This window comes from Dermacentor silvarum, chromosome 1 (assembly GCF_013339745.2).
Source record: "Dermacentor silvarum isolate Dsil-2018 chromosome 1, BIME_Dsil_1.4, whole genome shotgun sequence".
NCBI lineage: Eukaryota > Metazoa > Arthropoda > Arachnida > Ixodida > Ixodidae > Dermacentor > Dermacentor silvarum.
The window spans coordinates 410,020,360-410,046,301 of NC_051154.1; the positions used below are offsets into that span (position 1 = coordinate 410,020,360).

General features: G+C 49.7%; 1 protein-coding gene across 1 annotated transcript in view; it reads right to left on the minus strand.

Annotated features, from left to right (window-relative positions):
* Nucleotides 1-25,210, minus strand: part of LOC125944005 (uncharacterized) — a 416,072-nt gene extending 390,862 nt beyond the window's left edge. The window contains exon 1 of the mRNA XM_049663695.1: nucleotides 25,073-25,210. Within this exon, the coding sequence (XP_049519652.1) occupies nucleotides 25,073-25,178 (106 nt within the window). The 5' untranslated portion in view covers nucleotides 25,179-25,210. The remainder of the gene's footprint in view (nucleotides 1-25,072) is intronic.
* Between the last annotated feature and the right edge of the window lie 732 nt (nucleotides 25,211-25,942).

Sequence of the window (25,942 nt, forward strand, 5' to 3'; positions counted from 1 at the left end):
CGAAGGTTAGGTTAGGCCTACCGTACCCGCCGAGTCCGTCTACACTCTATCGGCCTGTCTGGGCTGAGGAATGAACAAGTCTAACGAGGATGAATCACTCTTTAGTTGAGCTTTCCAATCGGTGTTTTTAAACAGACCATTTTTTCGTGTCTACAGTGTCAGCAGAACAAGCGATGAGCGCCGATATGACGCGTTATAAATATAGCTATATGTGCTGTCACCGAAGGCTGCCAGCCGCATTAACCGACCGCTTCTCTGGCGGAGATATGTGACTAAACATACGTGTAGACTGAAAAGCGTTGTCGAGCTATGGAAATGTTGCATTACATTTGCGCGAAGAATAAGAAACGACTTTCAAAATCGGCAGTAACAGCGCGTACAACATCCCGGGTCGGCGGTTCATTTAAGGATTTTTTCGTAGTTAATATACCAATCGCAAAAGCAAATCAGTGTTGTAGCACTTCCAGACATACTATGCAATACGGACAACAACTTTTTCGTTCTGATAGAGGCGTAAGTTTTAGTTGAAGTGGATATCGCATCTACCATGTCTGTGCGAGACGTCTGTGCAAAGCTGCAACTGTGTCTTCTCGTTGACATGGCAAAATATGAATCGGTAAACACTTACTTAGTGGCGTAGTGGTAAGATACTGGGATTGGGATCTGTAAGGCTGTTCGAATCCTACAGGGTTTTTTTGTTTTAATTTCCTTCCCTTTTTTATGGCACTACAACGCTCTCTGTTTCTTTCTGTATTCGAAAAAACTATATAAGGTAGCCAGGCACCACGTATTTCTCGCTCTACAGCTGCATTTCACACCAGTACCCCAAGCACAGCGCCTCCCCGTATGCCGCGCCTTGCCAGCGTCCCAGCATCCAGCGCGCGACACTGGCCCCATAATCAGGCATGGAACTGGGCACTGGATACTGGGTTTTGCAATAGGGAAGGCATTTGATTAAGTAGAGATACCAGCAGTCATCGAGACATTGCGTAATCAAGGAGTACAGGAGGCATACGTGGATATCTTGGCAAATATCTACAAGGATTCCACAGCTACCTTGGTTTTCCACAATAAAAGCAAAAAGTTACCTATCAAGAAAGGTGTTCGGCAATTAAGGAGACACAATCTATTCCCTGCATATCCAATGCTATTCACTGCATGCTTAGAAGTATTCAAGGTCTTAGACTGGGAAGGCTTAGGAGTAAGGATCAATGGCGAATATCTCAGCAACCTTCAGTTTGCAGATGACATTGTCCTAATCAGCAACAATGGGGACGAATTACAACAAATGATTGATGACCTTAACAGCGAAAGTTAAAGAGTGGGGTTGCAGATTAATATGCAGAAGACAAAGATAATGTTGAATAGCCTCGCAAGGGAACAAGAATTCAAGATCACCAGTCAGCCTCTAGAGTCTATAAAGGAGTACGTTTGTCTAGGTGAACTACTTAAAGGGGACCCTGACCATGCGAAGGAAACTTACAGAGGAATAAAATTGGGTTGGAGTGCATATGGTAGGCATTACCAAATCCCGACTGGGAGCTTACCACTGTTGTTGAAAAGAAAAGTGTACAATCATTGCATTCTACCGGTGCTAACATATGCGGCAGAAACTTGGAGGTCAACAAAGAATCTCGAGAACAAGTTAAGGACCGCACAAAGAGCTATGGAACGAAAAATATTAGACCTAGCGTTAAGAGACAGGAAGAGAGCGGTGTGGATCAGAGAGCAAACGAGGATAGCCGATGTTCTAGTTGACATTAAGAGAAAAAAATGGAGCTGGGCAGGCTCGTAGGATGGATAACCGGTGGACCATTAGAGTTTGAGAACGGATACTAAGAGAAGGGAAGCGCAGTCGAGGACGGCAGAAAGCTCTGTGGGGTGATGAAGTTAGGAAATTTGCAGGCGCAAATTGGAATCAGCAAGCGCAAGACAGGGCTAATTAGAGATCGCAGAAAGAGGCTTTCGTCCTGCATTGGACATAAATATAGGCTGCTGCTGCTGCTGATGATGATGATGATGATGATGATGATTGCGCGTTACCATAGAGGCAGCGCAACTTTGAAGCAAGTGCACTTACCTATAGTTGCAGGAATGCATGTTGGCTACGGATCATTTTTAACTGAACCTCGTGAACGAGGTTGAAAGTTTCTTAGACAAAGCCAAGTTTCCCGTTAAACAGCGACTGCAGTGAAATATCCCCAGCATAGCGAATATTGAAGAACAACGTTCGCCTGGCGAAGCAGTTTTGCTTTTTGCGCAGCTCCCAAGCTCCATAATCTTACCTGCTTTAGCCTTTCCTCGCCATATGACAGCTATAGAAAGCGGTAGTCGTATACTGCTACTAATTTAAATACATCTTTGCTGTATCACCAAACACCTAAGCATCGGCAACAGTTACAGAAACTATATGCATTATACCACACACGACCGCCGACGGTGAACGGTCTAATAGAACGACAGCCTCGGAAAAAGCTAGGCGAGTCCTCTGTGCCAGCGTGCTGATGTGGTATAGTGGTTATAGTGTCTGGTTGTCACGCGATGTACCCGGGTTCGAGCGTTTCCATATTTGTGTAATGAGTGTTTCCATGTTTGAGTGATGAGAGTTATGAATTTCCTATAAAGTGGTTCTATGTTATGTGTATGAAAACCTGTTTATAAAGAAATAATTATTTCATGAGAAATACTCACTCGGCTGCTTAATATTTGAGCCCCTTAGTAAGCCAGACAGATTTGATCTGAAAACCTGCAAAACAAACCTGCGTGTACTCCAGGGACTACAAGCTCAAGCCCTAAGGACGTGTCTTGGTCTTCCGAAGTGTGCGTCTATGGCGGCAACGATTGTCATAGCGCGAGATCACCCAATATCAACGTACTTAGCCACTGACGCCCTGAGGGCGCATATTCGGCACGTTGCCCGACTACCTTCCCACCATCTTGCATCTTTACTTACAGAACGGCCACACAGAACTTTCAGTCGTATAATTGCTGCCAATCGTACCTCGTTGCCATCGAACTACATGCCTGCAGCAAGACCATCCTCACCGTTATGGTGCCTGCACAAACCTGACATATGCCTCACCATCCCAGGAATCACGAAGAAAGCTCACATGCCGGCATTTGCCCTGAAACAGGCCACATTAGGACTTTTACATGAGGTTCACAGTGGCCGCGTACATATTTATGTCGATGGCTCAGTCACACCTACAAGTTCAGCTACCGCAGTGGTGATTCCATCAATATCCGTCAAAATACAGCTAAAGACGTCACATGTCTCATCGACGACAGCTACTGAATCCTCCGTGCAGCTCTTCATTTCACTCTGCAGGAACCACCCCATCCATGGTCAATCTTCTGTGACTCCAAGGCAGCCCTCCAGAGTTCACTCTCAGTACTGTGCCATGGATCACATGAGCAGCTCGTCGCAGAGATAAGACATGTACACCATCGCATAGTTGATGAAGGGCACGATATAATATTGCCACGCGTTAGTAACGCTAGAGAACGAGGACGAAGAAGTGTTGTTGGCTGCTGCGGCCAAAACAGTAAACAGCCGTTCGCTCGGAACCGACTGCCTGCCTTTTCCTCTCGCGACAAACTGGTGGAAGTGCTGGGTAAACATACGCCCTATGCCTGCTGGTCCTGAACCAGAAGCTACCAACGCCAGTACCTCAGAGACTGCAGAAATCCATCGAAGCAGCCGTCGCCTCCAAGGTCTTCCACCGCAGTACAGTCCCCTGGCAAACTCTGCGAGGAAGATGGCAACAACAACCGCAAGCCAAACCGAGGAGATCCCAAATGCTGCTGTACCTTGCATTGTCAACGCGCCTCGCACGCCTAACCCGTTCCACGGCGACGCCTTTGGGGACGTAGAAGACTGGTTAGACCATTTCGACCGGGTCGCCACCTTTAATGACTGGGATGACCGCCGTAAGTTGAAGAACGTCTACGTTTCCCTTTTAGACGCGGCAAGGGTATGGTACGAGAACCACGAAGCTTCGTTTACCAGCTGGCAGGAGTGTTACCGCCTGCTTTGTGACGCCTTCAGTACCCCCGAAAGGAAAGAAAGAGCTGAACAGGCACTATCTTCCAGGTTCCAAATGCCGAACGAAACCGTCGCCATGTTCGTGGAAGACATGACACGATTGTTCCGTCGGGCCGACCCACTAATGCCAGAAGACAAGAAGGTGCGCATGTTAATGCGAGGCGTAAAAGAACAGCTTTTCGCGGGCCTCGTGCGCAATCCTCCTACAACGGTGTCTCAGTTCATCCGTGAGGCAACAGTCATGGAGCGCATGCTTCGGCAGCGGCTATCGCAGTATGAACGCCAGACCACCATGACTGCGGCATGCTCGCTTGTACCTGCAAGGGATGACAGGGAGTCCCTTACCGAACTAATACGGCAGGTTGTTCGAGAAGAACTCCAGAGGTATTATGGATCGGCACCTCCGAGTGCCGCGGCTCTTACGGACGTCATTCGGGAGGAAATCAGGCAGGTGGTTCATCCCTCGCCACCAACGCGAACCGAACCTCCCACGCTCTCGTACGCCGATGCTCTTCGGGTTTCTACGCCGTCGACGGCCCGTTTCCCGCATCCACCTACAGGGCCTCCTCGACGGTTCCCAAGCCCAAGCCACCGCACGACTCTCCAATCAGACTTTCGTCCTGGTCCGCGGAAGTCAACGGTATGGCGCGCTCCCGACAACAGTCCGTTGTGTTATCACTGTGGGGAGGCTGGACACTTCTATCGCGACTGCCATTACCGACGGATTGGTTTGCGGGGATACCATCCGGACGCCCGTTGCCCGCGCTATGGCGAACGCCCACAGGAAATCGAGGAGTACTTGGAAAGCAACCGTCTTCCTCCTGTCCCTCAGCGAAGACAGTCGCGGTCGCCGTCACCTCGTCGGCACACACCACCAAACCGCGCTCGACCCGCCTTTGATTCCACTGGAGTCACCGGCGGAAGCCCGCGCCGGGGAAACTGAAAACGGCGACCTCCGGGGGTGAGGCCGCTGTCATGCGAACTGGGAAATATCCTCCGCCGACGCCACCCCCTCGCGACGTACCGCTGACGCCTTCCTTCGAAACCGCCAAAAGAGCTTCTGCTGTTATTACTGTTTCCGTCGACTGTTATTCGGTGACTGCACTTGTCGATACGGGAGCTGATTACTCGGTTATGTGTGCCTCGCTGGCCAATCGGTTACGCAAAGTGCTGACAGCGTGGGATGGCCCACATCAGGTCACGGCTGGAGGACACCTCGTGTCACCCATTGGACGATGCACCGCCAGACTTACAATTTATACTTCGACCTTCGTAGCGTCTTTCCTTGTGCTGCCCATGTGTTCTCGACTGGTTATATTGGGCATGGATTTTCTTCAGGAATATGGGGCGATCATTAATCTGCGTGACTTGTTCGTGACTTTTTCGAAGAATGTTTCTTCAGATTCTGATGTTAAGGATGAACATCATCGCGCGGCTTTACACGTGGTCGATGACTACGTAACGTTACCGCCTCGAAGTAGCATCTTCGTCCTTGTTGGGTGCCCTCAAGACCACCTAGATATGGGCATCGCCGAAGGTAACTTCACCATTTTGCTGGATCGAGAAGTCGGCTTCGCACGAGGTCTCGTAGAGCTCCAAAATAGGCAAACGACGATCCTAGTTACTAACTTCAGCGGCGAATACAAGCACTTTGCGAAGCATACCACCATTGCCTACTTTGAAACAGTGGACGAGTCCAACGCATGTGCTTCGGTAACGACAATCTCGATGCAGGAAAACAGCGATGTGGGCTTCACCAGTCACATCAACGTCAATCCACAGCTGAAAGAACCCCAACAGGAGAGGCTACTCAGCCTACTATCATCATTTAAGGACTGTTTTGCCACCGCCTGGAAGGTCAAGCAGACTCCTCTAACCAAGCACAGAATCATCATTGAACCGACCGTCCAACCTGTTCGCCAACACGCTTACCGCGTGTCACAGAGAGAACAGCATGCTATTCGTCATCAAGTTAAGCAAATGCTGGATGATGATGTCATTCAACCATCGACAAGTCCTTGGGCATCACCTGTTGTACTAGTTAAGAAGAAAGACCGTTCAATACGATTCTGTGTAGATTATCGCAAACTGAACAAGATCCCGAAAAAGGACGTTTATCCACTTCCTCGGTTTGACGACTCCTTGGATCGTCTGCGGCATGCCCGTTACTTTTCTTCAATGGATCTACGTAGCGGGTACTGGCAGATTGAAGTTGACGAACGGGACCGGGAAAAAACGGCGTTTATAACACCGGACGGCCTCTATGAATTTAAGGTCCTCCCTTTTGGACTGTGCTCCGCTCCGGCCACATTTCAAAGCATGATGGACACAGTTTTATCTGACCTCAAGTGGCACTCGTGTTTAGTCTACTTAGACGATGTAGTTATTTTTTCAACCACGTTTGAGAAGCACATCGAGGGGCTTGAGGCTGTTCTTCAGGCCATCCGCACCGCCGGCCTGTCTCTGAAGCCCGAAAAATGTCACTTCGGATACGAGGAGCTTAAATTTCTGGGTCATATTGTCAGCAACACCGGTATTCGCCCTGACCCTGACAAAGCCACGGCAGTTCGTTTGTTCCCGATACCGAAGACAAAGCACGATGTACGCCGATTTCTAGGGCTTTGTGCTTATTACCGCCGTTTTGTGCCAAATTTTTCCGAGATTGCCGAACCTTTGCAACGACTCATCAAGAACGACGTGACATTTATTTGGGGCCCGGCTCAATCCGACGCTTTCCACGACCTTCAACGACGTCTACAGACACCACCGATCCTTGGTCATTTTGACACAGAGGCCGACACAGAAGTGCATACTGATGCTAGCAACGTTGGTCTCGGAGCCACACTCGTACAATTTCAAGCTGGTGTTGAGCGCGTTATTGCCTATGCCAGCCGCACGTTGTCTGCTGCTGAAAAAACTACTCCGCAACTGAAAAAGAATGTCTGGCGGTCGTGTGGGCTATCCAGAAGTTCCGGCCATACTTGTACGGACGCGCCTTCCGAGTCGTCAGCGATCACCACTCTCTGTTGGCTGGCGAATCTCAAGGATCCTTCGGGACGTCTCGCAAGATGGAGCCTTCGGCTACAGGAATTTGACATGACAATTGTCTATAAGTCTGGTCAGAAATACACCGACGCCGATTGTCTCTCCCGCGCCCCCGTCGAACCCGCACCAACAGATACTGACGAGGACTGCGGTTTTCTTTGTAGTCTTCCATCTCCAAACCTAGCTCAACAGCAACGCCAGGATTCAGAGCTGCAACCCCTGATTGAATACCTTGAACGACGCCGCCAACAACCCCCACGGCAGTTCGCGCGTCACGTGTCCGCTTTCTGCCTACGCAGCGACATCCTCTATAAGCGGAACTTTCATCCCACGGAAACCGTTTTTCTACTCGTTGTTCCCGCTTCTCTCCGCGACGACATTTTACGTGCATGCCACGACGAACCCACGTCCGGGCATCTTGGTTTCACGCGTACTCTGGCAAGGATCAAGAAGAAGTACTACTGGCGAAAACTCACAAAAAGCGTGAAGCAGTACGTCCGAACTTGTCGTGATTGCCAACGTCGCAAAGTTCCACCAATGAAACCAGCCGGTCTGCTTCAGCCTGTAACCTCCTTGCTCACCTTTTGAACAGGTCGGGATGGATTTACTCGGCCCGTTTCCCAAGTCTTCAGCTGCTAACCGCTGGATTGTTGTCGCCACCGATCACTTGACCAGATATTGCGAAACCCAAGCCGTTCAACGAGCTACTGCTTCGGATGTGGCCAACTTCTTCGTCAAAAATATCGTCCTGCGACATGGTGCTCCAGTTGTCGTCATCACAGACCGTGGTACGGCCTTCACCGCGCAGTTGGTCAGAGATATTCTGCAGCTGAGTGGTACAACGCACCGTACGGCAACTGCGTATCACCCACAGACCAATGCGTTAACTGAGCGTCTCAACAAAATGATTGCAGATATGCTTTCCATGTATGTCGCCAGGGATCACAAGAATTGGGACGAACTGCTCCCGTATGTGACATTTGCGTATAACACTGCGCTTCAAGAAACCACTGGGTTTCCTCCTTTTCGTCTGGTCTACGGACGCGACGTCGTCACTATGCTCGACGTCATGCTTCTACCAACTTCGTCTGATACGACCGCCCCAGATACAGACGCTTTTGTTCAGCGTGCTGAAGCAGCGCGGCAGCTTGCACGGCAACGAATTCTATCTCGGCAAAGTCAAGACGCTCGTCGATACAATACGCCACCGAATCGTAACATACAAGCCAGGAGATCTCGTGTGGATTTGGACCCCTATACGTCTACGAGGCCGCTCAGAAAAATTATTTCTCCGTTACTTTGGGCCCTACATAGTTCTTCATCGCATAAGTCAACTACGAAGTTGTGCCAGCAGAATCATCGCACCAATCGCGTAGACCACGCTCCTCTGACATTGTTCACGTCTCCAGGATGAAGCCCTACCACTCGCGCTGACGCCAGTTCACAAACTTTGTGGTGCGGTGCCTGTGCTCACGTCCGTTGTCTTTTTCATTTCTTTTATTTTCTCCCTGTGGTATTTAACCCGTCACCCACTTTCGTGGCTTAACTTTCACTGTTCTTTCGCCAGCGGCATCGAGACGATGCCTCTTTTTTTTTGGAGGGAGGGGTAATGCCACGCGTTAGTAACGCTAGAGAACGAGGACGAAGAAGTGTTGTTGGCTGCTGCGGCCAAAACAGTAAACAGCCGTTCGCGCGGAACTGACTGCCTGCCTTTTCCTCTCGCGCCAATATATCAGTGGTTGCCTAGTCACTGTGGCATACATGGCAATGATCGAGCGGACGCAGCGGCCCGATCTGGCCATGACGGTGTCAACTGCGTTGCCATTCCTCTTCCGAGAGCCGACACAGCGAAAAAACTTTCCGCGCTTGCGCTGAGCTAACATTGGTGCAATGGAATTCCTACGATTTCACAAGTGCACGCCTTCATGCCCTGGACCATAATTTACAGCTCTGTATTCCGTTCAACCTTCCACGACGGGACTGCTCACTTCTAGTCCGTCTATGGCTTGGAATAGCATTTTCAAATGCGTACTCCTTTCTTATCGGAATGGCCAATAGCCCACTTTGTGAATTCTGCGGGTGCAATGAAATAATCGCACACCTTCATTGTGAGTGCCCTCGTTTCAACCCGCAGAGAGCAGCTCTCTCAGCGACGATAGATCAACTGGACAAACGCCCAATAACAGAAAAGAGCATCCTTGGAAACTGGCCTACACAAACAACAGCGCGAGCCGCCCTGAAGGCACTGCTGCGTTACTTGAAAGACACCGGACTCAGTGACAAATTGTGACTCTGCACTTTGTTACGTAGGATGGAACGTTCACACTATGCAACACCTTCGCAGACTGCGTGACAGGGCCCATAGAAACAGTTCTGCTTTGTGTGCGCGTGTGATTTTATTTTATTTCCTTCCTTTTTTTATTCTTTTTTTACTTATTTTTTATCTTTCTCTCCTTTCGCATCCCTTTACCCCTCCCCCGGTACAGGGTAGCCAACCGGACATAACCTCTGGTTAACCTCCCTGTCTTTCCTTTACCTTTTTCTCTCTCTCTAGATCTGAAATATCGCATAACAATTTTGCGTTAGTGCGTGCCGTTTTCCAAGCGGCCCTACTCTGTAACGGATGGGCCGTGTAAATGCGGGCCGCATATGTAAGAGCCGTATAAAATAGGCCGCATACGCAGCAGGCCACTTGCAGTGAAACATTTTTAAGCGTCGCCATTTTCATCTACTGTCCGCATTATATGCATTGTTTTCAACCGGTATTACTGTGTTTACTTGTGTTAATTTTGGCACATGTTATCATTGTGTTTTCTTTATTTCATGCCCTTACGAACAGATATAGTATGCGAGTTGAATTCACCTATATATATATATATATATATATATATATATATATATATATATATATATACAGGGTGTTTCAGCGAACACTTTCAAAAATTCTTAAAGGTTTCCTGTGGCAGATAGCACAATTCTCGTTAAGGAGCTGGTCTACTCGAAGAGGCGGACATTACTTGAACAAGAAATTGAAATGCATAATCGAATACTTACAGAAATTCTCTAATTAAGTTTTTAACTGATTACCTGATGGCCCATATAGCAATTTACAAATTGTAGCCGTGGAGTTGGCAAGGCATAGCATTCTTCATGCTGGTTGGAATTTCCATCACATTTTTTATTCGCTTTAAATAATTTGCTGACATTTTAAGGATGATATGAAGACCAGCTATTGCTTCTTTGCTACAAAAATTGTGCGATCCACTTGGAATGGTTTCTCGGGATGACACCACTTACGAGATAATAATTCCCGAACTTTGCGGAGAAATGCATTGGCGTTCCAGTTAAGTTCTTAAAAAAACGTCGCTTTATGCATTGAAGAACAAAGTTAACTGGAACGCCAATGCATTTCTCCGCAAAGTTCGGGAATTAATATCGCGAAACTGGTGTCATCCCGAGAATTCGTTCCAAGTGGATCCGCCTTGTGAACTCCACGGCTACAATTTGTAAATTGCAATATGGGTCATCAGGTAATTAGTTAAAAACTTAATTAGTGAGTTTATGTTAATTACTCGATTATGCATTTCAATTTTTTGTGCAAGTAATGTCTGCCTCTTCGAGTTGACCAGCGCATTAGCTAGAATCGGGCTATCTGCCACAGGCAACCTTAAATAAATTGTGAAAGTGTTCGCTGAAACACCCTGTGTGCGTGTGTGTGTGTGTGTGTGTGTGTGTGTGTGTGTGTGTGTGTGTGTGTGTGTGTGTGTGTGTGTGTGTGTGTGTGTGTGTGTGTGTGTGTGTGTGTGTGTGTGTGTGTGTGTGTGTGTGTGTGCGCGTGCGTGCGTGCGTGTGTGCGTGCGTGCGTGCGTGCGTGCGTGCATGCGGGCGTGCGTGCGCGCATTTTCAACCTCTACTGGTTGCTGTTTGCGCACCTGTAAATGTTTGTACAATGAATTATTCTTTTGTGTTTCATATGACTGCTGTCGTACAACAGCAGTACGTTCTACTTTAAGCTTGATCTCCGTTTGTCCAAATTGTATAAGGGGGCGGGGACCTCTGTCATGCGTTTAGTATTCGCCTACTTATTGACTTTTCCAGAAAATAACCAAATAAACAATGTCGTGAAGCAAGCCCTGCCATGCCAACCATACATTGTCGCTATAACCATTCATGCTATAGTCAACGCTGGTTACAACACACCAGGGGTGCGATTTTGTACAAATGACTTTCAAAGTCACAATGCCTTTTCGCGCGACGTCCCCGCTTTTGCAAATGGTGTATACGTAGCACGAAGTTTTTTTAATAGTCCAATCAACAGCTCCCTCCGTTGGGTGGATTAAAGTGCCTAGATCTTCTACTCTTTTTTTTAGAAAGCAAAAAAAAATACATCTAGGAACTTTAGGGTGGATGTGTCTTTCGTGTTTTCTTCTCTTTTTCCGGGGCTCTATAGCAAATGTATTTTGTAAAAAGACATTTAATAAAAGCACGCATCCATCCTACGTAAGGCAAGTTTGTTTTATAACCTTACAACGCGAAAGCTGCCATAGCATAAAGAAAAGCAAACGCAAGTGCTCCTATTTTTCCAAGCCCCACATTTCTCGAACCTATATCCAATCCATGCCGTTGAGCGCATGCAAAATGGCGGCCTCTGTTGAACCCGAACAGCTAACTTTCACATTACCGAGCGTTTACGCTAGTCCGTAATGCGGCGCAAGTAATTGCGACCCACGACGGTGTACTTTCATCTGAGAAGAAATTCAGACGCTGATTCCGGGAGACGTGAAATACAAGAGTGAGGTGAGTAAATATTCTCGTGTAGTGCTTGCATTGTTGTGTGGTTTTCGCTGCATGTATTGAATGACATGTGATCATTTCCCCTTTTTAGGAAGAGCCAACAAGAATTATTCATAACACCGGAGGACAAAATTTGGAACGTAGTGGATCGAGAACTGTCAAGGCACCGAGAACCTTTCAGTAGGGCACCGCCACGACAGAATAATCGCTTCGTCAAAGTGATCGCAGTGACGGTAACCCTTCCTCGGTCAGGCGCCCCTGTACTGATTGTTGCACTTCGAGAAAGAAGCTGCCACAACGGTAAATGTGAGTAGCGACTTTAAGTTTTTTTTACATTATAGGTATAAGAAGGTAAAACATAAAGTAATCAAATCTAAGGGAGCATATTATGTGGGCGACAAGATTAGACAAAATGTTTGCCTTACTGTTTCGCGGTCGGACTGAAATAATCAAGTTTTTAGGAAAGCTTCAAAATGTCCGCGAGAGGCCCACGCGTGTCGAAGGAACAGGCCGCTATTCTGTTGCAGTTTATCGAGCAGCATTCATACCTGGCGAGAACGTCTACCGAGTTTTCGCCACGTATGAGTGCTGCTCGAAAAAAGGAGCTGTGGGAGGAGATAGCGGCTCTTCTAAATGAACAGCGGTAAAGACAGGCCGCTGGCGCAATCACTGGGCCAGCATGTGCTGAACTCTGTATAAATTGTATCGATCAGTAAACAAGCGCAAAATTTACATGTAGTGCTGTGATGATCATTTCTTGTACACATTTGCAACATATAACTGGCAATATCTAGGCACTTATGTGGCTAAAAGAAAAAAAGTCAAGTTCATGTAGCCATGTAATGCATTTTTAATGAAATGGGACGGCAGAATTTTGATGGGCCAGAATACATTTTTCGTGTCTCAATATAGAGTGCCAATAGCATTATTGCAGTAACTCCAAAGCCTGCGAATGCGGAAAAAAACAACAACATACCAAAGGCTTGTTATAAGTTTCTGTAAGTAAATTCACTTTACATGTTTTTGCGAACAGCACCATGAGGTACAGATGGCGAGCGTGCGGGTAGTTAGCGAAGCTCTGGAGAGCATGCGGGGTGTGCAGCAGCAGCAACTAGATGTGGACCGCCAGCACCTTGAAGTGGAGCGATGGTCACACGATACTACCCAGCGCCTCCTGCAGCTGCTGCTGCTGGCTGCACTGGCTCGTGGCACCAGCCAGGCCCTTCACCCCTATGAACCCCCTCATTAAAAGTAAAGCATAGGCAAGGAATTTTCCATCACATTTTTTATTCGCTTTAAATAATTTGCTGACATTTTAAGGATGATATGAAGACCAGCTATTGCTTGTTTGCTACAAATAATCACTTATGTCACCCTTTCATGCAACCACTGATAGATATTTTCGAGGTGCATAGCAGAACCAGAGCGTGGCTTTGTGCTCGAAGTGATACTGCAGCAATAGGAATGTCCACACGATCAGGCGCACCTGCACAAGTGCCAGTAAATCTGGTGATGTGGGCGTTCCAACTGTGGAAATGAATTTTTCAGGCGTCTGATTGCTGTCATGTTAATGTAAGCACGAGGCCACATTACAACTTTTCTACAATGTCAACCTGATTCATTAAATCGCGGCAATGACTTGTTGAGGTGCGATTTGGATCTTAATATCATGTTGGAAGCAACCTATGAACACACAAAAAAAATTAATGAAAATTCCTTGCATATGCTCCTTGATTTCATTTGTATTGGGTATTTTTTTTATCACGTCATACAGAGCTTGAATGTATATTCTTGTTTTCTTGGGGAACTGTTTCATTACCACATATTTTCTTATCAATAAGTGATGTTTGAGAGGTAGTAATGTATGTTTAGCCCTTGTAGGGCAGTTTGTGTGCAATAATTCTGCAGTAGTTTCTGTTTGTGAAGGTGAAAGTACTACATTATGGCTTTTTTTTTTCTATATGTAACTCCACAACACAATGGTCGTCTTATATACAGTACCTGTACATTTGGCTGTGATAAATATGTTGGCGCGTGATTCATGCAACTGTTGATTTTTTTCTGGTGCACTTTAAATCGGATGCTATTTTTATGTAACTGTGGAGTACACAATAGTTTTCTTAAACAGAGCATGACGTTACTTGTCATGTTTTATGAAGCATTTATCTGTGATATTTATTGCGATAGCAATTATATGGACACTTAAACCGGATTTCTGCCGTCGGCGTCGTCGTCGCCGTCGCCGTCGCCGTGAGGTTCCCTATAGATAAAATCTTCGCCGCGCGCCGTATGCCCGAGCGGAAGCGTGCGGGGACGCGCGCTATCACGGAGAGCGAACGCACTCAATCTCCCACGCGCAAGCAAGGAAGCAGGAAGCCAGCGCCGGAGGGAGCGGGGGGGGGGGGGGGGGGGGGGCGCACTTCTACTCTGCCAACAACCGCGCTCGTCACTCGTCCGCACCTTCTCTTATCTCCACACGGCTCTGACCTTTATGCGGCGTGCATTCGCCGCTCAGTTTCCGTTGAAGCGATAGACCGCACGTACCTTCGCCCGCTGCGGCGTATGCTAGCTGCCAGCGTTTTGACAGTCGTTGTCTGCAGTCATTCAGTGTGATCTATTCGTGTTTGTTTGTGCGCGCTCACACCACGCTTGTTCATTCAGTTAGTAATAGTCGGGTCCCATTTTCCAACGCACGCTACACATGCAATGCTGCCCGGATCGGCAGTGCAGAGCTACCGGTGTGTCCCTTCGCACGCGCTGCCCACGGGAAGCGCTTCTCATCAACACCACCGTTTCACACGCGCCTTCTCGTGGTCATCGAGTCTCTCTTCATGTCGGTCTACTTACGCCGCAGCACACCTGCTTACTTATCAGCTCATGTTTACTACAATTCATATTGCTACCAAAGCCGCTCACCTTACTTCGTATGACATTGCTGTGTTGCTATCGCATTCATTGCTTCGCCCTTAGGGCGAAACTGTGACATTTTTTAGATGCAAGCACAAGTTGATGTGATATTTGTAGCGACATGTCTCCGTGATATGTTGGATATGTCTGTGATATCTCTACTATTGCAGGGATAATTATCGCATTTCTTAAATGCAGAGACTATTGAAATTGATGTGTGCATAAACATGTTTCACTATAAAAAAGGTTGCAGGCAGAAGGTTGAAATAAACAAAGCTGCAGTTTTATTTGCATGTCACTACTACATTTGCAGTGCCAGCTTGCACTGTAAAAATTTTTGTGTAACACATTCCAACTATTCACTTCTATTTACAAGCGAGGGCTCTTTGTTGAAATCTATCACCCGCTCATGCGTGAACCATCTACAAAGCCCTGAAATTTCTCTCCATAAAGTTGTTTCGTCCACTTCACGGGAGCCACAGCGTTCGACATGTTGCATGCCCAGCTGACAGCATTTTCGTCACTATGAGGAAACTTTGCGGTTGTTGCAGGAGAAAATGGTGGAGGACCTAGAAGGTGTGCGCGTAACAGCACGTTCAATGGGGCGGAAGGTGTTATGTGCACTGTGCATTTTTACTTTTGTGAGCTACTCTGCCCGAGTAAACAGCGAGGACATGAATGCTAATGCCCTTCATTGCATAAATGCAGCGGATAACGTTCAGGGATGCCAGTAAGAAAAAAGGCTACACAACAAAACTTTAGGCTACATGCATGGCACACAGGGCAAGCTAGATGACGACAGCAGCAGCAGCAAGCAAATCATGGGCCTTGACTACACGACTTGTATATTCAAACAACGGACAGCCCAAACAGCTGGTGTCTAATAAACGCCTTTGCAAGTGGTGGAGAGTGCTTCTGCCTACAGCGTAAATCCTGGAGCTTCGATCCCGTACCCTACGCTCTACCATGCCCGAAGACGCATGCCAGCAAGTGCCAGCTACCCCATCCCAGCAAGCGCCTTCTCAGTCTGTCATGTGCTCTGGTGTGCCTCGCCACAGGGACCCTGCCATCTTCAGCGGCGCGGACGAAACCGATGTGAAGGACTGGATGACAACGTATGAAAGAGTAAGCGCTCACAACACATGGGACGACCCGGATAAGCTCAGCAATGTGATCTTCTATCTCGCGGGTGTAGCCAGTCTCTGGTACAGCAACCATGAGACCGATTTTCCGACGTGGTCCTTGTTCAAGACTTCTTTGGTGGCGGTGTTTGGTCGCACTGCGGTGCGCAAGCTGCGAGCAAAATCGCGTTTGCGCGAACGTGCACAGCAGCCGGGTGAATCATTTACCAGCTACATTGAAGATGTTCTGGACTTGTACAAAAGAGTCAACGCGACGATGTCGGAATCCAACAAAATACGAAATGTTCTGAAAGGGATCGAAGCCATGCGTTCCACATGCTACTTGCGAAAAATTCTCAGTCCGTGTCAGACATCGTTACTCTCTGCCAAAGCTACGAGGAGGTACGAAGGCAGCGCTCGTTGACACGTCGCCCTTCATCGCGTGACGAACACATTGCTGGTTTGACCACCATCTCCGACCAGTCCGAACTGCTTACAGAAATGAAAGCGTTCGTTCGGGAGGAAGTTGCACGCCAGCTCTCCTTGCTAACCTTCACTCAGCCACCCCATGTGCAATAGCCCGCAACGAATGTTATGCCCTCGCTCCGTCGCGTAATTGAGCAGGAAATCGCCGAGGGCTTGCCAGACCAGCATCAACATCTTCCTGCGGCCGCTCCACTCAGCTACGCTGATGTCGTCGCGACGCCCCAACAGGTCCCGACGGCTGCACCACTCAGCTACGCTGAAGTCGTCGCGAGGACTCAACCACTCTCTCCGCGTGTGCCTCTCGGTTATGCCAACGTCACGGCTAGGCCCCGACCGCAGCCCGCCATGCCGTCATACCAGCAGCCGCCCTGTACTACGCGACCTCTTACCTGGATGGGACCTACCCCAGCGAACCGGTGGCGTACTTCCGACAACCGGCCGATATGCTTTGCGTGCGGCCATGCCGGTCACATCGCTCGTTATTGTAATTGCGTTACGCCGCCAGCGACGCATCAGCCGTGACAAGCCAGTTCAACCGTCCATATTCCGACCCCCATTCGGCTATGTCACCGACTCTACGCCCGACGCCAACTACCCGCCGTTCATCGTCTCCACGCCGTCGCTCACTGTCGCCAATGCGACCCCGTCCCGTAACTCGGGACGAGGAAAACTAATCGTCGCAGTCCAAGAGGCAAGGGCTGCGGCGCCGTCGAAACATGAAAGTCCTCAACGCAGTCCTTCAAATGTGATCGAAGTGTTTATTGACGGTGTTCGCGCATCTGCACTCGTGGACACTGGAGCCGCCGTATGCGTTATGGACCCTAAGCTTTGCCGCCTACTTCGGAAAGTCACAACGCCCCTTTCTGGACTGTCCCTCCGCACAGCCAGTGCTCAGCATATCCACCCCTTAGCGGCTTCCACTGCTCGTGTTGTTATTGACGACCTTCTGTACGCCATAGAATTCATCATCCTCACCTCGTGTTCTCATGACGTTATCCTCGGCTGGGATTTCCTCTCGCGCCACAATGCCATTATCCATTGCGCATGGACCGAAATGGAACTCTCGCCGCTGTTAGATTTGCCGCTCACCGACAATACTTCGCTGTTGAGGAAGCTACTTGTTCAAGACGACACTCACGTTCCTCCCAACACGTCAACGGTCGTGCCCATGTACTGCAGCGGCTTCTCCGACGCTGTTGCACTACTTTCTCCATCTGACCGCTTTCTCACCCGGACAGACCTGCTGCTACCTTTTGCGACAGTGGCCATCAAACAGGGCTACAGCACCATTTTCGTTTGCAACCCGTTTCCATACTCTGTGACGCTGCTCCGAGGGCAGTGTATCGGCCATGTACAAGCGATCGAACACGTGCAAGTTATAGAGCTCCCCGATGACCATTGCTGTGCTAGTTCCAGTGCGCTCACTGCTCTTTCTACATGTGAGGGACCGCACAGTGATGTGTTCGGTTCTTCTATCGCCGATGACCTTACGCCGGTCCAGCGATCTCAACTTTTGTGCCTCTTAGAAGAATTTTGTTCTTTCGATGTCGGGCAACCTACCCTAGGCCGGACATCCACTGTTACGCACCGCATCGACATTGGCTCGCAACCGCCATTGCGGCAACGACCGTATCGTGTATCTCCTGCAGAGCGTCGTGTAATCAATGAACAAGTCGACGACATGCTTCGCCGCGAGGTGATACGGCCTTCCAACAGTCCATGGGCATCGCCTGTCGTCCTCGTTACGAACAAAGATGGTTGTGTGCGGTTCTGTGTCGACTACCGGCGCCTCAACAAGATCACACACAAGGACGTGTACCCTCTCCCTCACATAGATGACGCCATTGACAGTCTACAGGGCGCAGAATTATTTTCGTCTTTATATCTGCGCTCAGGGTACTGGCAAGTACCCATGGCCGACGCCGGTCGGCCAAAGACAGCTTTTGTCACACCCGACAGCTTATACGAATTTAACGTAATGCCTTTTGGACTTTGTAATGCGCCCGCAACATTTGAGCGCATGATGGAGACAGTTCTGCGCGGCTTGAAGTGGCACACATGCTTGTGCTATCTTGACGACGTTGTTGTTTTTGCGCCGGACTTCACAACACACCTTCAACGCCTACGGTGTGTTTTGACGTGCTTAACAAACGCTGGCCTACAACTAAACCCAAAGAAGTGCCGATTTGCTGCACGGCAGCTGACAATCCTCGGTTACGTCGTATCCAAGGATGGGATACTCCCAGATCCAGCCAAACTTCGGGCCGTCGCCGTATTCTCTAAGCCAACGTCTGTCAAAGAATTGCGCAGTTTCATTGGCCAGTGTTCGTACTTCAGACGCTTTTTTCGCAATTTCTCCGCCATCATCTCACCCCTGACGAAAGTTCTGTCACGCAACGGGCCCCTGACTTCGTGGTCATCCCAGTGCGAGGAAGTTTTCAGGAAGCTCCGGCATCTACTTACGTCTCCGCCAATTTTGCGCCACTTCGACCCGACAGCTCCTACTTAGGTGCACACAGATGCCAGCGGCGTCGACCTCAGTGCTGTTCTTGCCCAACGCAAACAAGGGTTTCCTGAATATGTCGTCGCTTATGCAAGTCGTACGCTTACGAAAGGTGAGACAAATTACACTGTGACGGAAAAAGAATGCTTGGCCATCATCTGGGCTCTGACTAAGTTCCGGCCTTATTTATATGGTAGTCCATTTGACGTAGTCACGGACCACCATGCACTATGTTGGCTGTCGTCCTTGAAGCACCCCTCGGGCCGTCTTGCTCGATGGGCACTTCGCCTGCAGGACTACGATGTCCGGGTGCTGTACCGCAACGGAAGCCAGCATTCTGACGCCGACGCCCTCTCGCGCTCTCCCTTGCCTGACAATGCCTGCTCCTCACTATCTGAGATTATTGTTTCTTCGCTCGACCTTAACACCATCGCTTCTGAGCAACGCAAGGACCATTGGATTGCCTCCCTTATAGACTTGTTTTCTAGTTCGTCGGCCCAACCAAGCACTCGCAGTTGCGTCGCCAAGCACGTCATTTTGCCATTCGTGACAACCTGCTGCACTGACGCAATTATAACCCCGACGGGCGCCAGTGGTTGTTAGTGGTACCCCGCAGTCTGCGTTGCGAAGTATGCGCAGCTTTCCATGCTGATCCACAGTGTGCACACTTCGGAGTTTTCAAGACTTACCAGCACCTTCAACAGCGGTATTACTGGCGCGGGATGTACAGCTACGTTCACAAGTTTGTTCGCTCTTGTCCCGATTGCCAGCGCCGGAAATCTTCACCCCGCTTTTCGCCAGCCGGTCTGCAACTTTTACCTTGCCCTACCCGGCCGTTTGGACGCGTCGGCATCGATTTGTATGGGCCCCTTTCCTTGACGTCAGCTGGAAATTGCTGAGCCATTGTGGCCGTCGACCACCTGACGCGCTACGCCGAAACAGCCGCCCTATCGGCTACGACAGCGCGCGATGTTGCCGCCTTCCTGCTTCGACGATTCATCCTGCGACATGGGCCACCTCAGGAACTACTCAGTGATCGTGGGTGTGTCTTCCTGTGCGAAGTAGTTGAAGCCATTCTGAAGGAGTGCCACGTTGTTCATCGCACAACTGCGGCGTACCACCCCCAAACCAATGGCCTTACAGAACGCTTCTACCGTATGCTCGGGGACATGCTTGCTATGCACGTCGCCTCCGACCACACTAATCGGGACGTCATTCTGCCATTTGTAACTTACGCGTATAACACTGCCACTCAGAGCACAACTGGCTTTTCACCTTTTTTCTTACTCTATGGTCGGCAACCGTCGCACACCATCGACACAATTCTACCGTACCGGCCGGATGCATCTGAACGTGCGCCCATTTCTGACACAGCAAGACATGCTGAAGAGTGCCGTGATCTCGCACGGGTCTTTACAACCAATGATCAAGAGCGGCAGAAGAGCACACGCGGTGACACCACTTCTGTACCCACCTTCCTTCCTGGAGCGCTTGTGTGGCTCTCTATTCCTTCCGCTACGGCTGGTCTCTCATCCAAGCTAGTGCCCAAGTATGAGGGCCCCTACCGTATTGTCGACCGCACATCTCCCGTCAACTACGTGATCGAACCAGTTGAACCTTCTGCGGACATGCGCCGTCGTGAACGCGACACTGTCAACGTCGAGCGCCTCAAGCCCTACTATGACCCTGTCATAGTGACCAGCTGTTAGGTCGCCCGCCGGCTCCCTCTTCGCTCCCGGGGGTGATTGTAAGGAAGAATACGAACGCCATAGCGGGTCACGCTCTCCAGCCATTTCTAGTGGGTCGATCCCTCCTGCGCTTTCCTCGAGAAACGCCGCTCGTGCTTAGAGCTCGGACCTTCAAACAACGGACAGCCCAAACGGCTGGTGTCTAATAAACGCCTTTACACTCTACATATCATGAATGCTTTGCATTACGTAGACATCCACTGCAACTGAGTATGGAAAATGTTGTGTCAGCAATTTCACAGCATTATGTGTACAACGCAATTATTTGGTATCTGTAAGACCACCACATCGTGCTGGCACTACAACAGCGTGTATGTACCTAGCGATGCTGTTGACGGCGCACCTGCCGCTGTACACGCCTCAAGTAGTGCAAGTGTTGGGCACGGGTTGTGCCGAACATGGTGATTACACGGTCTCGGACAGCTCGCCCTCTAAGGTAATTTAATCGAGACCCCCTGTTTTGTGGCAGACCATGCGGAATGGGGTCACCGTTGTTATGATGCTCGCTACTACTGCTTCTGCTGCAGTCATCATCACTGTCATCAACGTCGTCTTTGTCGCCCTCAGACAGCCGAAGGTTGTGCAACACAGCGCATGCAGCGACAATGTTGGCCGCACGTTCTGGCTCCTAGAGGAGGGTGTGGTACCGCTGCAGACAGCGGAAACGCTCTTAAAGAGCCCAATATACGCCTCTCCACTACAGAACGCATGGCGGCATGCGCTGTGTTGTACTTCCCTTCAGCAGTTTGTGTTGGAGGATGGCCGGGAACCGGGGTCAGGAGCCACGGCTGCAAGGGGTAGCCGCTGTCACCTGTATGAAGATGGAAATAGTGCATTCAGTACTTCTCTGACAAGAGGCAAGTTGGCAACTGAGGAAAGTAACAGCATCATTCAACAAAGGTAGGGTTCAGTACAGACCCTAGAGTCCCAAGTAAAAGCACGAGGTGGACATGTCCACCCCGACACAAACTGTTATCCAAATTACAATTGTACTACTCAGTGCCTGCCAGAAGCTGAAGAACTCCACACTTATTGGTACTACCAATGACACAATAGTAGCGCTAATGTGTGTTCATTTATTCTGCTTTTGGCAGGCACTGGGTACAGGAACGAAGTACTAATACGTGTTACTTTTGGCTGCTCTTGGCCGGCACTTGCCAGCATGCTGGTAAGTTAACACTTCACAATGTCGGGGACAGCATTAATTGTTTTAATTTTTCCTACTCCAGGCACTTACTCATGTGCTTGTAGATTAGTTAAAAGCTTACGTTGCGGTGTACATAGCGTTCTATGCGCTGATGAAGTGTGATTGCGACAAAAAATGATTTGTCTCACCGAGGAGGTATTCACCGGGATTCGCGATGCGCCCTGCTTGGACCGCTGGCGCAGCCACGTGGTCAGCCAGACGAACGAGTCGTGGTCCGACCCCGGTCGCATTAGATCCACGGTCAGGATCCTCATTTCCACGTCGCAGATCTGGGAAAAATGTGAACACAGAAAGACCCCGTTGGCAAGCGCACCACAACTGTCAAAAGAATGAGCAGCACTAGAGAACGCGACGTATACTTACGAACAGGCAGTTTAGGGCGTAGTATCCCTTGCGGCACATGAATGCAGCCTTGCGCTCACCCTTGGGTGCGATAATGGCAACGAGGCTGCCGTCCACGCATCCGATGACGCCGGGAATAGCACCGCGCCGAAGGAAACCCTCCTTCACAGCTGCCTTTTCCTTGGACGTCCTGGGAAAATGAACCCACTTGTTGCGGGCTCCTGCGTTCACGACAGCCTCTGCCACGCGTCGCACGCACTCGCTCACGGTCGACTGCGACACCCGGATCGTCTCCTCGCTCCCTACGGACGCTTGAAAGCTCCCGGTAGCAAAGAACCGCAGCGCGCACAACACCTTCCGCTCCACCGACAGTCCCGTCGCGCGCTCCGCTTCTAGTTCCGCCGCCAGTTCCTTGCACAACGACCGCACCGTTTCCTTCGAGAGGCGAAAATGCTGTCGAAAATGGTCAACCGGCATGTCAAACGCGTTGTCCGACTCTCCGTGTCCACGTCGGTGACGGCGAAGAGCCACCGCCACAGCAATCAGCGGGGCAGCCATTTTTTATGCGTTCTGAAACGACCCTACCTCCGGCGGTGCTAAAAAACTGTGACTTTTGCTGCGCATAATGAGTACGTCAACGTCATTTTGACGTAGCGGGTTTCTGCGGGATCCTGACGTCACGTGATTGACAGGCAACATGGGCGCGGCCCGGTCATTTTCGACCAATCGCAGCCGGGTGATGACGTCAAAAGTCATCGGTGAAAGTAATAGAATTGCTACAAAATAGCACCCCAGGTTAATCGAGGCCACCCGGAAATGTGAAGAAAATCGGGAAACGGAGTAGACAGGCGAGATTGTAGAGAGACGATTGGAAAGTGAAAGGTAGGAGAACAGATAGGAAAAGGTGAGCGGCGAATTTCCCTGGAGGTGCCGTCTGTGTGAAGCGGAGGCCAAAGAGGTGTGTAGCCCCGCCGAGGGGCTATAAAGTTCCAAACACCCGGCATCGGCTTCACCTCCAGGATCTCCTTTTCCCCGGCCACAGCTCAGCCGCGCATAACCAACCGCGGGAGGGTCTGACCCCTATGTGCTCGCGTCCCTGGTGTCGCAACAGACGAAACGCCTTCTTACGCAGATGCCCCTGCGGGCGGCCGCCCATTTAAGTGCTCTTTAACAATACCTGAAACCTTTCAAAAGATCAGCCTTCAACACATATATGCTTGATTACATTGTTGATGCAAAAGCGTCAAATGCCCCATTGAGCGAAAAACCCGGCGCTCGCTTTCCGCGAGGAGTTCGTAACTCGAAGGACCGCTCAGCGGCGTTCAATTGGACATTAATGCTTTCGCATTCACAACTCATAAGAAGTGCTGAGGTGTCCTCGGATTTCCTGTTTTTACAGCGTGAGCTGTTATGGGCTCATTCCAATAGCCATTTCGGGTCGCGATGATGCCGCCGCCGCCGCCCCCTAGCCGCTGTCACATACGAAAAAAAGTACCAGCTCTCTGCCGGGATCGAGCCCAGGCCCGCGGCGGGGCAGGCGGATACTCTACCACTGAGCCACGCAAGCGCTTGCTAACCGAGAGCGGGATAACGCGCCTATAAACGCGACCTATGCCGGCGCGCAGGCGCAGACGACGGGATGCGATTCAGACGCGGAACGCAAACAACGCGGTCCCAAGCCTCCACAGTATGGTGGCTCCATCTAGTTAAGGCGCCGGCAAACGCAACCTTTCATACACTGTAAATTTTTCTGCCGCCTTAACTAGATGGCGCTAACATACCGACGGACCCTCGGTATCACGTTGATTGCGCTAGATTGGGCGCGTTGCAATGGCAGCGAATGTGACAGCCGTAGTTGCATTGTCGGCTGCTTGGCTGGGCCGAAAGACGCTAGCCATCGACGATGGAACGCGTCGGCTTGCACGCGCGACGGCGTCCCAAGCAGGCCGCGTCGGGCGCGTTGCAATGGGAGCGAATGTGACAGCCGTAGTTGCATTGTCGGCCGCTTGGCTGGGCCGAACGGCGCTAGCCATCGGCGATGGAACGCGTCGGCTTGCATGCGCGACGGCGTCCCAAGAGCGTTCTGACGCATTCACTCAAATTACTAGGTAGTACTGTCGAAACGCTTACGCTGTGACTGTGCTGCGTGTGCCGCGCAGGCCTGGCATTTTTTTATGTTATTAGCATTCTTCGGAAACTTCACCCAGTTTGCGGTATGTCTCTGTGTAATTATGTATGTCTCTATGTATATATGTCCGCACCTAACCTCCTTGCTGCCGGCTTGGGTTCCTGGATACTCCATGGTCAAATAGATACAACCTTGGGCTGCTGTGCTCAGGTAGCTCGGCTCATAACCCACCGTGAGAGCAACTTGGGTCGCCTGGTATGTAATTTGTAGTATATGATGCGCCTCAATAAAAATCTCTGACGCCAACTTGGCTCACTGGGTATGTGGGTATGTGTTGCTCTTCAATGACCCTCTTTGGCACAAATTGGGCCAACGGGTACTGCCACTGCGCATGTGCCGCTTTCCAAATAAAGCCTTTGATGGCAGCTTGGGTCACCGGTATAACACCCGAGTATGCAAAACGAAGCAATGGGTATGTACCGCCTTTCATAGTAATCATTACCTAAGCATATCATCAACAATTACCCACCGGCCATAATAAAGATTGCTAATAGAATAACGGTCGTAGTCATCTCTGAAGGATTGATGCACCGTCAAAATTTTCGTGCTTTCTCACATCATCAAAATATAAGCCAACAAGGTGAAAAATTTTTTCACCTTGGACTAATACGTGCGTTCCAGATCGTGCGTTCTGGTGATTCTACAAAGTGCGTAAAAACACAATGTACCAACAAAATGCACCGTACTGGAGTCGTTGTCTTCGTCCTCCTGGCCAGGATCAGAAGCGGCGGTCATGTCGGTGACCTTGTTGTTCATGAACCTGGCCAGGTTGCAGCCCATCGCATCATTCATGGCCTCTCCGGGTCCGAACCCGAGTCAGAAAGCGGCTCGGCGCTGTCGGACATCCTGAGCTTGATAGAGATAAAATGAGCATTACTATGCACTGTCACACAGGACTGTGGAGCGGTACACGGCACAGCTTTCGTATGTACTTTCCTGCGTAGTGATTTCGCGAGAACCTATAGTGCCGTTCCTTTGTATACTCTTACGATCAATATCTCAATAAATATGCGCCGGTGCATATATGACGAAAAAAGAACTGCCTTTCCTTCGTAGCAATATGCCAAATCGATTTTCTACTTTCAGCGAACGAAAATTCACTTCCTAGAAGGACTCTTTTAGCAGTGTGAGAAACTACTGAATGCTTACCGAGTTAGGAACAACACATCACAGCACAGCGCATGCCGTTTCGCACATTTCGCATGCCGTTGTGCAAAAGTTCTTTTTAAGTAAGTGATCCCAGTGGAAGTGTCTTGATCGTTGTGTTCGGGAACTTAATAAGCTGCGATGTATTACAAAACACAGCAATTTTATTGAAATATTCATTGGAACGTTAAAATGAAATGATCCTCGGCGCCATGAAAATCAACTTGTCATCATCTAATGTAGCAGAGATGCCAGCCAAGAATTTATATTTATAGGAAAAGTGCACTTTGTTTCGTCTGCTCGGGCTTGGGCTGACAGTCAGGCAGAGCGTTGAGTCGAGCCTGGTTACCCTGCCTTGAGGCTGTAGACATACTTATCCGAAACCAACCAGGCAACTTTAGTTAGCAGCG